This window comes from Odontesthes bonariensis, chromosome 9, assembly GCF_027942865.1.
Source record: "Odontesthes bonariensis isolate fOdoBon6 chromosome 9, fOdoBon6.hap1, whole genome shotgun sequence".
NCBI classification, from domain to species: domain Eukaryota; kingdom Metazoa; phylum Chordata; class Actinopteri; order Atheriniformes; family Atherinopsidae; genus Odontesthes; species Odontesthes bonariensis.
This window is the reverse complement of record NC_134514.1, coordinates 30199711-30214893: the sequence shown is the minus strand read 5'-3', so window position 1 is coordinate 30214893 and position 15183 is coordinate 30199711. Positions and strand designations below refer to the sequence as shown.

The following is a 15183-nucleotide window of genomic DNA, read 5'->3' as shown; positions in this document are numbered from 1 at the left end:
AAAGGGATAGTTCGCCTTTTTTGACATGAAGCTGTATGACATCCCATACTGGCAATATCATTTATGAACATTGACTTACCCCCTACTACGTACTATGAGCCGAGTTCCGGCCTCGTTTTGGCGTTGACGAAAGTAGTCCGGCTAGTAGGCTGGGGTTTAAAAAATATAGCATTTTGCTTCTCAAAACAATATGCTTTCAAAAGAGTAATACATTTGCATCACAAAATCGTTCTCCAGGAAAAAAGTCAGACCTCACAATCGCTTGGCGCTATTTTCTCTCCCTTCGTATCACTGCAGGATAGCTCGATGATAACAGATTTACAGACTCATCTGAAGCTTGTAACCCGGGTGAAGCAGCAGAGGCATCACATACAAGCAAATTCAGCATTGTCTGACCGCTTGCTGTTTAGCATGATGTGACTACCTGCTGTTCAGCATTGTCGGCTACAGTGGGCCCATTGCCAGAGCGTCTTAAAAATAACAGTCATATAGCATGTGAAAGTTCAACTTTAAAGTTCAATTCATATACCTTAAAACTTAACTAGGTCATGTTCATAGCTCATCATTTGACATTCTGAACTAAGCTTGCAGTTGTAAAACAAAGTTCACTTTAATTTCTCACTGTTTTAAATGACCTCTTCTGAATTGTATTGCCTACAAGGTAGCTACATAGTGGTGTGCCATGAAGTACTGCAACATGGGCCTCTTTGATGATTTTTGCACAACTATAAAAGCATATTAGCCAGCAGGGACCCAGTGACAAATGCTTCAGTCTAACATTTAACATTACACTAAAGGTAATTTCAGCAGGGAAAAAATAAATAAAATACAGCTTCAAAAACAACCACCTAAATGTCATAGTCTTTAAAAAAACTAACAACAAAAAAAGTCCAGAAGGAGCGTAGCAAATCTGGTAAGGGAGTACAACAGCAGATAAAATCATACTTTACAGCGTTAAATGACACAGATGAAAACAGACGGTGCACAGAGCAGCTGTCGAGGCAAAAACAAACCAAAAGAAAAAGTTCTAATCACATTACAGAAGCTTTCTGCTGAGCAAAGTCGTCTATCAATGGCAGGCCTCGCTTTTATTTGACTTCTTTATGGTCCTGTTACAAAAATTCCCTATGTTTGGGTACACATTTGTCAGTTTTGTTGTGCAGTTCTATAAATGACTATTAGAAACGTGACGGTAAGTGTCCTACAGTTTTTAATTTGTATATACAGTAATTATGCATGTGACTGAGGCAGATATCATTACAAGGCACATTTCATGTCACATTTACTGCCGTCTCATTTTAACACATTCACTCCCAAAATTGGCAAGCCCTATATACAGAGATATGCGGTACATCTCTGTTGCTTCAGGATATAGATTTCAGGAACTTATCATGGAACTGGAGTCGCAAAAAAATTTGAACTACAATCTCATCGCGCATAATGCAGCTGTTAAAATGATACAGACAGTGATTGTATCCACAGACATATAGACATTTATGGCAACACATTCCTCTGTTGAGAATCACAGCTCACTGCATTTCAGACTGATGGGAACTTGACAGTCTTAATATTATGATGGTCTTAATATTTTTCATGCCCTCTAGAAGGGCCCTATTTCTGTTTGTCTGAGGTTCCTGATATCAAAGATTTTTGAGTGTAAACTTAAAACACCCAAGAACACAGAAAAAAATAATGTGATTGGAATACATAAAGTCTGCATTGTACGTAGCAGATAAAATGATGGGGCAATGAAGAAGTGGAAAACTGATAGCATCTGTCTCTGAAGGGAAGGGCTGCCGGATCCCTTCACCTTGCACTCTACTTTGATAATGCAAACTTGAGTCACAGTGGACAAAAATAGCTTATTGTGGAGGCGACTATGGTTACCACTTTATCTGCAGTGAGCTTTTTTCATAAGCAGTCCAACTTCTTTTTTCAATGTAGAGTAGAATGTAGAGTTTGACATTATTATTATGCAGGATGGAATTATAATAACACACACTCAAATGTCATATAAAGCATGGAGAGTGGTTGAGATGTGACTTGAGTTACACAGAGCTGCAGTCTGTCCAGTTTAATAGAAGATAACGTTTTAAGATCTGCTAATTAGTGAGTGGATCAATGTAAAGCGAGAGATCTTAATGAAATGTCTGTCACATATTATGGTCAAAGTACCATCGCTTTACAGTGCCACAGCATCTTTTTCAATCTGGCCTTCACAGCTCTGTTCATAGCAGCTAGTTTTAGTGTTGTGGGGTGAGCTACCTGACTCCATCCCACCCTTCGTTTAAGCAGATTGTGCCTTATTTGAGGTCAGTGTTTTTTTTTTTTTATCACAATGAAAACATACACTTGATCCAATGCAATGTTCTGCTGGGAAAACCCGTATCCTCACATGGATTTCCCTTGGACACTTACCTAAACATTTCTGTAGACCAATCACCCCCCCCCCCCCCCCCCCCCCCACAGCCATACAGTATGGCAACACCACTCCCCTAATGAGCTGCTTTTGCAGAGGCACATAACTGAGCCTTACAAAAACAGCATAGGAAGGGCTCAAAAGCATGCCAAAGAGCCCGAGGTGTTCCCCTGACCTCTAAACTCTCCAGATACCACTCTGATAAGATCCTGATAGCAACCTTGGGAAGCAAGCCCAATACTCGAAGACCCTCCCCCCAACCCACAGGGGCCAAAAGGTCCCGGTACAAGACACTCCAGGACACCTTCAGATGTTCTCTGACCACACCTTGACTGGTCAGAGCTCTTTTGGCAGGATGAGGAGAGCATACCCTATATTAGGAAGACGGTCATAATGTTATGGCTGATCAGTGTATATTTCGACACAAATTACTGTTAGTAGCTCTGACTCACCATATTTTAGGCAAAATGTTGTCATGAGCTCAAGTTGTTAAAACGTTGAACTGCAGAAAGCAATGCTTAAGGAAAGTAATGGCAAACCAGCAAGTAATTAAGTCCAAATCATTTCATAATCCCTTTGTAATATATGCAGGCTGGATAAAGCTTGGGCTTCATTATCAGTCTATCTGTGTGTAACATTTAGTTTTCAGTCTATCCATAGATTTTAGAGGCTACTGTTAGAAACTATTACTTTTATTGGGAGTATTTCACCAATTTCATAATCCCTTTGTAATCCCTTTCATTTCATAATCCCTTTGTAATATATGCAGGCTGGATAAAGCCTGGGCTTCACCATCAGTCTATCTGTGTTCAGTTTATCCACAGATTAACTTATTACTTATTTTTAAAACTAGGCAGCCCTAAACAAAGTGACAGGGTTGTATTTTTTTCTGAGGTGGTCATTACTCCAGACTCCACAAAAAAAGTTGGTTTTCTTGTCCATTATACAGTATGTCTCCATTCAAGGAAACACAAGCTGACAGGAGAGTGACAGATGTAGACACATTGGGTAAGGACTACATACAATAATGCAACATGAAATTATGCACATCTTTTTATTTATTTATATTTGTCCTCAGTGCTTCACACCCACCTATGGTCTACAAGTGCAGATCACCACTATCTCCTCTTGAGGTTCTCCTCCTTTTTATGCTCCAGCGGATGACAATAATTTAAGCCTCTCGATATGCAAATGTCCTTAATTGGACTGTCACAAGTTCCCAGGCTTCGTCAACTTTACAAAATGACTCGGGCGGGGAGCAGATTGGATTTTGGTAGCCAATCTCGTACACTTAATTTTCAGTAATTGTGCAAGCGTTTCACTCCAGGTTCCTGCAACATGCCACTTACAATACTATCTATACAAACTGCAAGAGGTAAAAAAAAAAAAAGATAAATCTGTCTTGTCATTTTCATTATAACCCAAATCTCTTTTTCTCTCTTTATACCCAATTACTTGACTCATCTTGTTTGCAGTTTTAAAGCCGCTATGATCACGGGGAGGGAGTCAGCAATATACCCCCCCGAGGGTCTCCTTTTGTCCTCATTCCGTCAGATAAGTATATTTTGTTTTGCACTCAAAACTCAGCCATGTTGAGAAGAACCCATTTTCTCTAACTGCTACAAAGCTAATGGCTTTGTTTATCAGGACTGCGAGTGCAAACACTTGAGTGTGTCTGAACTCTGATACCACACGAACACAATGTAATTCACGAGGATTAATATAACACTACTAATACATGAATATTCTGTGGCGGCGTGGTGATTGTGTTTCCTCTGAGTGAAGGGCAGAACCTTGTTGAACTATGAAGGTGTACAGCATGAAGCATTCATAGCTGCTTGGTTAGGTGTGAGCGCGTGTGCATCAACAGGGACAAAACGTGAAATCAGCTCATGCAATATAGACCAAATGCATTTTATGTATTCTCCTTTCAGGTAAGTAACCTTGATGTGCAGCTACCTGTCTATCATCTCTAGTAAGACGAACCTCTTAAATATCACTGATGCCTCCCTGTCATTTACCAGTATAATCTTTGTTTATTTGATAAATCACTTGTGTGTGTGTGTCTGTGTGTGTTTACTAGATAATTCATATAAAATGCTAAGGAGTGTTAAACGCTGAGTCTGTGTACCATCAGAATATCATGATCAGGCCCCAAAAAAACCTCAATTCATACATAGAAAATCCATTTAAAGTAATTTCTCAAAGCAAAAATACCGTCTTCTACACATCAGTTACAATAAGTAAGATACATCCTCCTAAAAGAAATAGAAAAGTGTCTCGATGTTATGTCATTTATCATCGTTTCTTTCTTGTGTTGTTTCAACGGCAGTCATTTTCTCTCAACCCCCACACACCCCACCTTCACTTACTTAATTGAATCTTCAATTTACATGTGAGTGAACATGCTGAGATTATATTAGATGATGGCACGGAAGAGGGAAGATAAAACACCAATGCAGCGATTGAAGCTAAATCAGAACAAAGAAAAGTGGGCCTCTGATCGGGAGAGTCCCTCCCTGCTGCAGTCAGGATTGCATAAATCCTCAGTTCCAAATCTCATTTTGAAAAATTAATGCTATTCATTCTGTATAAAAGGAAATGTGACAGAGGAGGAAGTGATTTCTGGGGTGATAACATCATTAATGGCATTGAATGTTTTGGGGAATGATGGAATAGAGCTGGAATGGAGCAATCCAGAGCCTTGGCCATCCAGGAATTAACTACATGTATGTGGGTGGGGGATTAGTAGTGAACTCAAAGCTCTGGCTTTCTTTTATATTTCTATCAAAAGGAGATTTTCTTGTGATTCTCAGCTTCATTTCTCAATGATCTCCTGGGTTTTGTATAATAACAGTGGTTCACTGATTTTTTTCATTCAGTGTGACAGACAATTTCTTGTCCTTGTGGGAAGATTGTGCCCACTCAATAAATTTCTAAAGGAAGTGAAAGTGACGGATGGATGAATTACCAAGGTAAATTAAGGGATGGAAAGTAACAGTGTGTAGCCATGTTGATTACTTTCAATTTCCCACGTTCCAGCAAAGAACTCAAAAGCCTGAGTGAGTACAAACAAATCTGATTGAAGTCGTTCATGAGGCTGTTTACAATGCAGTGTGTGTTTCTTTATTCTTCTGAGAATGGAATGTCTGTCCAGTCATTTAATGATTGAATGATGACACGAAAAAGGAAAACAAATAGTCCATCCGTCAATGGGGGGGTGACAGGGCAAAACAAATATTGTGCATGTGTAAAAGAGTTAATGTGGTCTTTAATTCCACGTGCCAACTTTTGTGTAATATTGTATCATTTCTCTGGAGATTTGTTGGCTCTGGGGCACCTCCTCTCAGAGTTGGTAAAAAAAAAATGCCACTGGCTGTTCTAAGACTTGCCTGAGGTAGGTTGTCAATTGCAGCACTCTGTAATTTTGTGTGTTAATGTGTAGGTTAACTACACTATGAATATAAGTACATAGATAGTAAACGGCAGTATGAATAGACAAGCCAGCGGCCTGTTCATCATTTTCTACACAACGCAAAGTTAAGTGTTGGAACGTTGCTTGGACCAGCCAGCCTAAAGTGTAGCTGAGCTGGCTACGTGTGTGTGTGTGTGTGTGAACGGTACTATTAAAGCTCAAAGGAAGCCGACGGTTGTCGAAGAGAAGGGCGGAGGTGTTCCTCACAAAACAGAGACTTTCAGTTTCTGTAAGTCCCATCAGACAGTTCAATAAAAACTGTAAGTATTCGGGGGTAGATGGGTTGGACCTCTAAATTCAAGTAGCATATCAAAAGCAGCTTCAAGCTCTTTGAAGCAAAGCAGTGATGTGCTTGACAAACTGCTAAAACATAGATTGCTGTCATGGAGTACCTCTTCGATAGTTGAACTTCAGTGAGAGGTCTTTGGAAAAAAAAAGAAAAACTCATCCTTCCCTCTATCTGATTATGAAGACTGAGCAAACTTGTGGCTCCCTTCCTTGTGCTCGTCTCCTGGGAGAAGCACATCTGACAATTTGCTTACACTTTATTTGGAGTCCTTGCGGCTTGAATGGGAATAACAAAGAAATACAGTGACATCAAATCAATCCTATCTACTTTCGCTTAGTAAATAGTACACAGTTTAACCCGGCTGTCATCCCAGAAACCAGGATGTGCAGATGTTTTGATGTTCTAACCAGACAATGCAGCTTTTCTCCATCTGCGGGCTGCATACTTCCTGTTTAGTTTACACTCATTGGGCCAGTAGTGCATCTGTGAACACATGTGTGTCTGAACATGCATCTGTTAGAGACTGAGCAAAAATACTAGCTTTTCCTCCATTGAATAACTCGTCTTTTTTTCCGTTAAAACATTTCTGCCAAAGAAACGGATACACTCTAAATTTTAAAAAAAAGTCTGTTTTATCCAAGGGAGAAGCAGCTCATCGTTGTGATTCTTACACGTTGAAAATGCTTGAACAGATTAACGTTGCAAATGCTTCTTTCTCCTCTTCTAAATTTGTATTGAAACTATATTTAAAACGTTAGGTGTCCAGTCTTAACTGTAAAGATGTAAGCGAAATGTTGTGATATGGGCCGTTCTGAATATTTGAAGCTCGATCTACAATGAGGCCACAGTTCAGAATCGCAGATCAGAAAATGACGGTGTCAAATAAACGCTGCAACAGATGTTATGAGACGCCAGGCACACTGTGTGTCATGCAGTTTCCCCACCATGCCAACATCATGGTGCTGTTGTTGTTTCTCACCTCGTGAAATCATTTCTACATTAAAACAGCTTTAATGAGTTCACTTGCATGAAAATTCGTTAAGTAAATTTACTTTGACATATGATTTCACCGAGAGCAGCACTGACACATTTAAAACTGAAAATTCAATTCAATTCAGTTTTGTTTATATAGCACCAAGGTCAGTGGTGGACAAAGTACTCGACTTCAGAACTTGAGTCAAAGTATTGATACTCATGGTAGAATCTTACTCAACTACAAGTAAAAGTTGCTCGGTCAAAATTTTACTTAATTACTGAAGTACTTACTTTAAAAAATACTTAAGTATTCAAAAGTACAAAGTACATTTTCTGATATCAGTACATTGCTGTGTTGTTTTCTGAGGGCTTTTACAGAACCATGTAACTCTCTGAAACCACCTGATGATGTACTGACATGCAGACTTTTTGTACAAAAAGTCTGACCCACCTGTAAAAACGTCTGCATAAAAATGCAATAAAAAATAATATTTTCCTTTAGGCATTAAAATCTCCGATTAACATGTGACTATTTGAGGTTTTTCAAAGACACAAGGCTGGTGTGTTTTAGTACGTTAACACAAGCAGCATGATCACATGATTTTGTAGTGGGAGTCCTTCATCTATATAAAAAAATCACATTATTATCTTATTTGGCTGGGGTTAACTATAGTCGGAGGTTCATTTGGAATCGAAAATGGCAGTTTTCTTAATGGTTTCAAATTTAAAGGACTTTATGTAGTTTTAGCACTTCATAGAATGTGTATAATTTACTCAAAGTTTCTATGATTTGTCCCTAAGTGTTCGGAGGAATATGGGAACGCAGTGGGCCTTCACCTTAATTCCACAGTAAACATGAACGACAGAAGCACCCTGCTAACCAAGTCAGTCAGTCCTACATTTATCTAATAATGTTGAAATCTTCTTTCATCCAAATGTAGTCCCCACTGTGTTAAGAAAATCCAAATGTTTAAATGACAAACCTTAGTTTAAGTGATGCTGGGCCTTAATAATCTGCAGTTGTCACCAAATTTAGTTTGAACATGAACTCAACTGAACATGTAATAACAACATTTAAAATTTTGAAACTATTGTGAGCGACAATATATATCAGTTAGACTACAAATGCTTGAAGCTGTGACTTCCAACAGGTTAAGGTGTTTGTCAGCTGCTTATGATTCAAAGGGTTGATTTGCCTTGATGAACCCAGTATGCATAGATGTTCACAGAAAACACATCTATAATAGTTGTAGTAGAACTCAACAGCTGAGCTGTTTTTAGATTTGTTTGCTGCTCTCCTGAAGGAAGCAGTCACACCCCAAATTGGTACCAGTTGGCTCATCTGAATCTCTCCCAGACCGTTCTGGCAATAATATGACACTGAAGAAAGGGTGCATACAGAAATTCAGAACATCAACAAGTTCGGAGCAGTGAAGTCCCAGCTGTTTGCAGCAACAACAAACCACAAATCTTTCATGAGTAGCAGAATTACAGCCGTGCAGAGTGAACAGCACTTAAGATAGAGAGCATCCTTTGCAGAAACACAAAGCCTCTCAAATCATTTTGACTGCAGTAACATTGAATGCCTCACTTTGAAAGCAACATCACTCAAGTAACTTTCTTGAGTTGGATCAGAAGTTGTTGACTGCAAATTCTGCTTAATTGCATTAAAAAAACCTAAACCATGCTCTTTTCTTTTTTCTTTTTTTCTCTTTGAAAGAAGAAAGACCAAGTCAAATTTATTAGCCTGTTCTCTAGCTCGTCAAATAACAAAAAAATAGCTAAAAGCATTAAAAAAAAATCTCATTACACAGACTATTCCCCTCATCTTTGTGGTTCAGTGAGGGAGCAGATTGCATTTCAGTACTTCATTAATAAATGACTTTGCGAACAATGGCGGCGTGATGGTTCCATTGTCTTGAAGCCAAAGAATGAGCCACTCTGAATGCCACAAGCTAGGTAATCATTATGTGTCTATGCGCTTTCAGCTCAGAAGTCCTCAGAAACAAGTTTGCATGGATATCAACAGCACTGAACACTGTGTTAGTCTGACTTAATGAGGTTGCTGTATTTGCAAATAAGTCACATTGTCAGGTCCATCTGTTTGCTATTGGCCATAAAGTACATTAAAATTGATTTAATTAGATTGCGTTTCTGAAAAAAGACCGAAAGAGTAGATATCTGTGGGAAGATGATGCATCACCTTGAACTCTTTTGAGTCTTGTGAAGGATAAAGAACACCACTCCAGCCCCTGAGCTCGCATTAGTAGTATGAAATCTGACAAGTGGAAATTATTTGAGCAAGATAAGACAAGAGTGTGAGCACACAGGAAGGAGAGAAGAAGGTGAAAGATTGTTCCAGGTCAAACTGAAAGCAAAATGAGTAAAACAACAGAGGAGAACACAGTGGGAGGCAGACCTAAACAGAAACCACAGAAAAATTAGAGGCATCTGTCAGCCTTATGAATTAAATCATTATTGTCATTCTAGGATAGACTGTTTCTCTGTAAAATCAGTTCAATCTGCTCCTTTTTAATCATAGTTTTATGCAGCTTTGAAGTAGGGGATTTCGGGGGAGAGCTGAGAGAGCAGCATGTTACAAAATTGGGGGAAAAAAACTGTTGCCTTATCAAAAGCAACCCCAGTTTTGAGTCCGAATTGAAAACCTTTTACAATAAGCTGTCATCTTGTCTTAAACACTGTTTCTCGACATCACCTTTATCTCCTCTAATCATTGAGCTGTTTATCTCACTTACACACATTGATTGCAGCTCTTAGTCATGCAAAATATTTCAACTTTCAAACAAACCCTTCTCGCTTCCGTCTTGTTAATAAATACTGCTGTACATCTTTACCCACACATCTCACTGAGTTCATTGCAACCGTGCTAAAGATATCGTTTTCATAATTAGCCCTAGACCTCTTTTCCAATCAGACAGTTAGCAGCTAATTAATCACAGCGCATTAAGCAGCCTGTCGGTGAGCTCAAATCTATTTACCTTACTTTATGTTGAGAGACAGTATGTTATATTATTTATGAAGTAATGGGAGGCTGTTGGATTCTTCGAGATCAGAGATATTAATTCTTATTCATATCTTGATCACCACATTCTGGTAAAGTAGTAAAGGTTTAATTCAGAAGCCCTTTTTTTGTCGAAGTTTTTGATGTTTTGTGAGCCTGTCTCATTTGCCAGCATTTTTGATTGAGCAGTGTGTGTTTTATGGGTCACTGGTGAGACATTTCCTACCTGTCAAGCAAAAACCACAGGGCTCCAGGGATCAGTGATAATGAAGGATTGGCAAATGGATAGGACGTCACAGCACAAGAAAATGAATGGCTGTCAGTGTTTGTATATGCTGGCAACAGAAATTTAAAGGTGACAGATCAGCTGACCTGTGTCAAATAACAGTACGTAATACAGCTTTTGTCCATTAACCTTGATAACCCAGCGGTTGAGCAGCCCACTCGCCAAAGAGTGGGTGTGGCATCGTAGATGTCCTCAAAAAAGCCATCTCACCTTTGTAACCTGATGGACTATTGAGCTACTATCTCATTATCAACCACTAGCAAAGTGAAAAATTCAGAAGTTACTTTAAAGAGTCAGTTGAATCACTGTTTCTGACAATTAGTTTGATATTCAACACAAAACACTTGGATACATGAAGCTGTAGTTTAAACTCTGAACCTTATTTTAAGATAAGTGGACAGGCAGCACTATCATGTCCTTCTGTTGTTACATGTGATGGAAAGTTACTGTAAAGAACAGAAAAAATTAAATGGAAAATGTTTCAGAGGATGGATATATCAAATAACTATAATTATTTTTGTTTTTAAAATAACAACGTCAATCAACAATGTAGTTTTGATAAATTCCCAATTGAACTGTCCTAGTTTCCCAACCCCTTCATTTGGTGCCATACCAGAAATTTTATGGAAACAGATAAATTAACGTGAAACGATATTTAAAAAAAACTTATAAACCTAAACTGGGATTCAGTCAGAACCATTTATAAGTTTTTATTTTATTTTATTTTTTTAAACCTGCTCTTCCAGTAACATACATGAAAAACCTGAAACAGGAAAAGCACACACCTTTTTGTTAATGTACACACTGAATGGTCAATTTGGACACACCAGCCTAATAATTTTGAATAAGTTGAGGTATCTCAGGTTTTGACTGGTACTGTGGAGACTAGAAAGCCTGAGAAAAACGCATTGATTTCACAATGAAAGCAGAAAGAAAGTATAATTTTATCATTTCTTATTTTATACTTTTATATTTATTTTATTGGTCTTTAGTTGCCAACTGTGATACTGGTCCCAATGGATTATTGATGACGTTTCCATTCCTTTCACGTGGGATGATGTTGACGGTGATTATGTTTAGATGTTCATATTGACATTGTTGGGGTTACAAAAGGGTACATTGTCATAGTTTCTCACATATTGGTCATGTGATTTGCTGTCACATGACAAAACACTACGCAAATCCAGATAACTGTCCACCAAAACATTGTCATCACACAACTTTTAAGCCTGAATTGTGAGACTATATCATATTAGTGTGGACAAATTGTTTTCCGTTTTCTGGGCAGACCGGGCTGAACAGGGACAAGTGCACCTCCTTGTGCATACACTGAAAGCCTAAGGTAGGGAGAGCAGAAGACCAAACCCCTTATGGAACAGAAGTAAACAGGCATCAGTGACAATAGACATGGCATTTATCTAAGTCAGACACTGTATGAAAGCAAACAGGCAGGTTTGAAAGCAGCTTGCAGAGGAGGCAGCAAAGGCTGGCAGATGAGAGCAGATTAATAGCGTGCTCTGTTTGTATTTTGCCAACTGTATGCTTAGAGAAGAATCAGCTAAACTATCAGCTGATGTGGGATTGTATGGAGATCAGCTGCCATCAACTGATGTACATGGATAATTAGCTGAGCTGATAGAATGCTCCCAATTGTTCATGGCAGCCTTTCTGGTGACAGGCGTATTTCTGTATAGAACTGAAGTATCCCTTTGGTACTTTTCACTGTTCCAGGACAGGTTTTAACATCACTCTGTTTACATCATAACATAAAGCAGAGTGACAAACTAGGCAGAATTCAGAAAGGTTTTGTTCACTGTATGAAAACAACAAATCTTAATGATGGTAAAATGATAACGTTCATCAGATTGTGATTTCTTGAATTCTGTAGCATATGGCTGTTTGTATCATTTACCTTTTAAACAACAATGATTTGTCAGACACATCCTTGCATAAAACAAGGAGTTCGTACAATAAACTTGTGTTTTTCACTCTTCCTGACACTCTGTCTTGGTTATATTGAAGGTTGTGAGCTGCTCTGGTGCCATAGATGTGGCTGATGTCAGTCTTAGCCAGCTTTCACACAAAGCACTGCCACGTTTGCGGTTCCAGACCAGAGACTGTGGTGACTACTCTACCATGCTCAGCGGTCCAAGAGGATAATTGGACAGGTTTGGAGTGACGCAGATGACAAACAGGAGAAGACTGTGGCTTTTTGCTGGCTTAGTTGTATATTCCTGCTTAAACAATTTAAACTGTGATCTGACTTCAGGTTAGAGCAAAAGGGAAATCCACGTTATCTGATTTTCATGTTAACATCTATTCAACATTGAAATGTTTGATGGATTTATTCTCTATAATATCCCATATTTGATTGTACACTCTTGAAATATAGCAGGTTCTGTTTTTAGTACATGCAATGCATCACAGTTCCCAGTCTTGCGGATTCAGCTGTGTGACTGTCGTTAGCTAGACACTGCATGTCAGTGTCCTACAGAAGATGTGCTGTAATTAAAACCTGGCTGACCTGATTAATGAGGCTTAACCACTACATGTGCACTGCCCTGCCTCTCCACCCCAGCAATTTGATGGAAGAAGGAAGGACTCACTTCAGATAATTATTGGATATCTATTTCAGCCCAGTTAGAGAGCATGATAAGGGGAGAGAAAAAAGGGAGTGTGGGTGTGTGGGTTTGCTGAGGTTGCACAAGGAACAAGGTGAAATGTGTGGAAAGTGGTCATGACAGAAAAACTAGGGAATGTAAAAATAGAACCGATAGAGATACCAGGAAAAGCAGAGGGAGACTGTGATAAGACAGAATGGTAGCTTTGGTATGGTTGTTTATCAATAATTTAGGTAGGAATCTCTCCCAAGTGCTCTAACTTTTGAATTTCATGAATATCTATGTTCTCTACCTGTTGTGTGTTTGTGTGTGTACCTTCTCTGTGTGTGGCCATCAGTCTATCGAGAGCCAGAGGGCATATACTGGTCAGCCAGCTACCCTCCCTACTGTCTCATCATTTTCTCTCTTTCTCCCTGTAGGGTAGCCATTACAGTGAGCCCCTCAGGCCATGCCACAGCATATGCACACACACACACAAGCACACACGCACACGAATTGGCAAACAATTGAAAAATGTTTTTGCAAGCATACATACACAGTTGCACCCACACACTTCTCTCTCCATGCATCCATCCATCCATCCAGCTCAGCTTGAAGGGTCTCTGTAAGTGGGCTTCAGCCCTTCACAACAGCCCCATACTGGGACGCTGGCCACATTAGCAGCCCAGCAGGAGAAGGAATGGCTGAGCTCGCCAACAGCCTCCAGCTAACGTCCTCCCACATGAGCTGGCACCCTTCAGATGAGCTGGAATGGTCACAAAGTGGGAAGAATCTAATCCGGTTTGACTCAGTTTTTCTGTTTTGTCATCAGTCACTATGAAGCTTATTTGGGCTGCTCTCCATTCTAAATAGTTAGGTTGTAGGAGTCCTGTATGACGTATGTCCACTGAGAATTATTGGATAGAAAGGTTGCAGCACAGAGCAGAGCTCACAGTAAACATATTTTAAAAAAGAAATAAAGAGGTGGATGCAGAGGGAATAGTCAAGGTATTTAAGCTCTTTCAGAGTCTACAGTTTACATGTGGTTGATGTCTCTGATGGAAGTACATCCTGCAGCTGAGCTTCACAATGCTGAAGCATAGTGTTAATATCTGAGACATCATTAAAAGGTTTGTCCCCCCTTGCCCTTGTTGCTGTGATTATGCACAAGTAGACAGCCATTTTAAGATTGAAATGTATCCTACCTGCATAGGGGATGGGAGCGTCTTTATCCAGAGCCACCAGTGGAGGATCCAGCAGAACGATGTCAGTGTTTTCAGTGATCACCCCATGGTATGATGTCTCAATCCATGGCTTGTGTTTATTCACTGTGAGGACGGAAAGCAAAATAAGTGCGGTAAGTAAAGTACTCTGAATCCCCCAAAAATCAGTTCACAGACCAAAAGTTTACCTTTGCCATGCAAACACAGACATATTCAGTGCACTGCACAAAGTGTTGAAACTCTTCCAGCCTAAGTTTCTATGACAAATTGTCATTTTTTTTCATCCACACTGCTACGTCTTCTCTTTTTTGTTCTTCTCGTCTTTTAAGCGTTCTGTGCAGGTTTCAAAGCACGGTGCCACACTTGATCAGTGACACTGCAGTTTTTCATTGAGATTCATAATTAAATCACAGCCCTTGGGTTGTGTGTGGCATGATGCCCAACAATTTGTTTAAAGAAGAAAAAGAAAACCAACTGGTGCTTTTCAGAACACAAACACGACTAAATTGACAACGTTTTGTCAGGGATGAAATGCAGAAACAACAATTAGTGGCAATTCAGTTAAAGGAAAAGAAAAAGTGGACTCTAACTCTCGGTCCAAATCAAGTAACAATTGTTACAGACCAATTCAGTAAAACATACATTTCTAACAGAGGTGACAAAACATCATACACTTTTAATGTAGGTACACAAAGAACTTGAATGTTAACCTAATCACTTCCATCTGATTTAATGATGTGTTTAAGCTGCACTTAAGATCTGATTCACGTTGTAAAGCAGTGATTACTAACCACATTGCACAAGGGAGGACTTTACTGTTTCTGCCTGGGGCATTGAAGAAAGGCTGCAGAGAGCCTCCACTAATGTGAATAGAAACTACAATTGGATTTGAAT

The 15183-nt window shown here is 39.3% G+C and overlaps 1 protein-coding gene across 1 annotated transcript in view; it reads right to left on the bottom strand.

Annotated features, from left to right (window-relative positions):
* Positions 1 to 15183, bottom strand: part of LOC142388585 (calsyntenin-2-like) — a 355755-nt gene that overhangs the window by 224866 nt on the left and 115706 nt on the right. The window contains exon 2 of the mRNA XM_075474005.1: positions 14272 to 14394. Coding sequence (XP_075330120.1) covers positions 14272 to 14394 — 123 coding nt within the window. The remainder of the gene's footprint in view (positions 1 to 14271; positions 14395 to 15183) is intronic.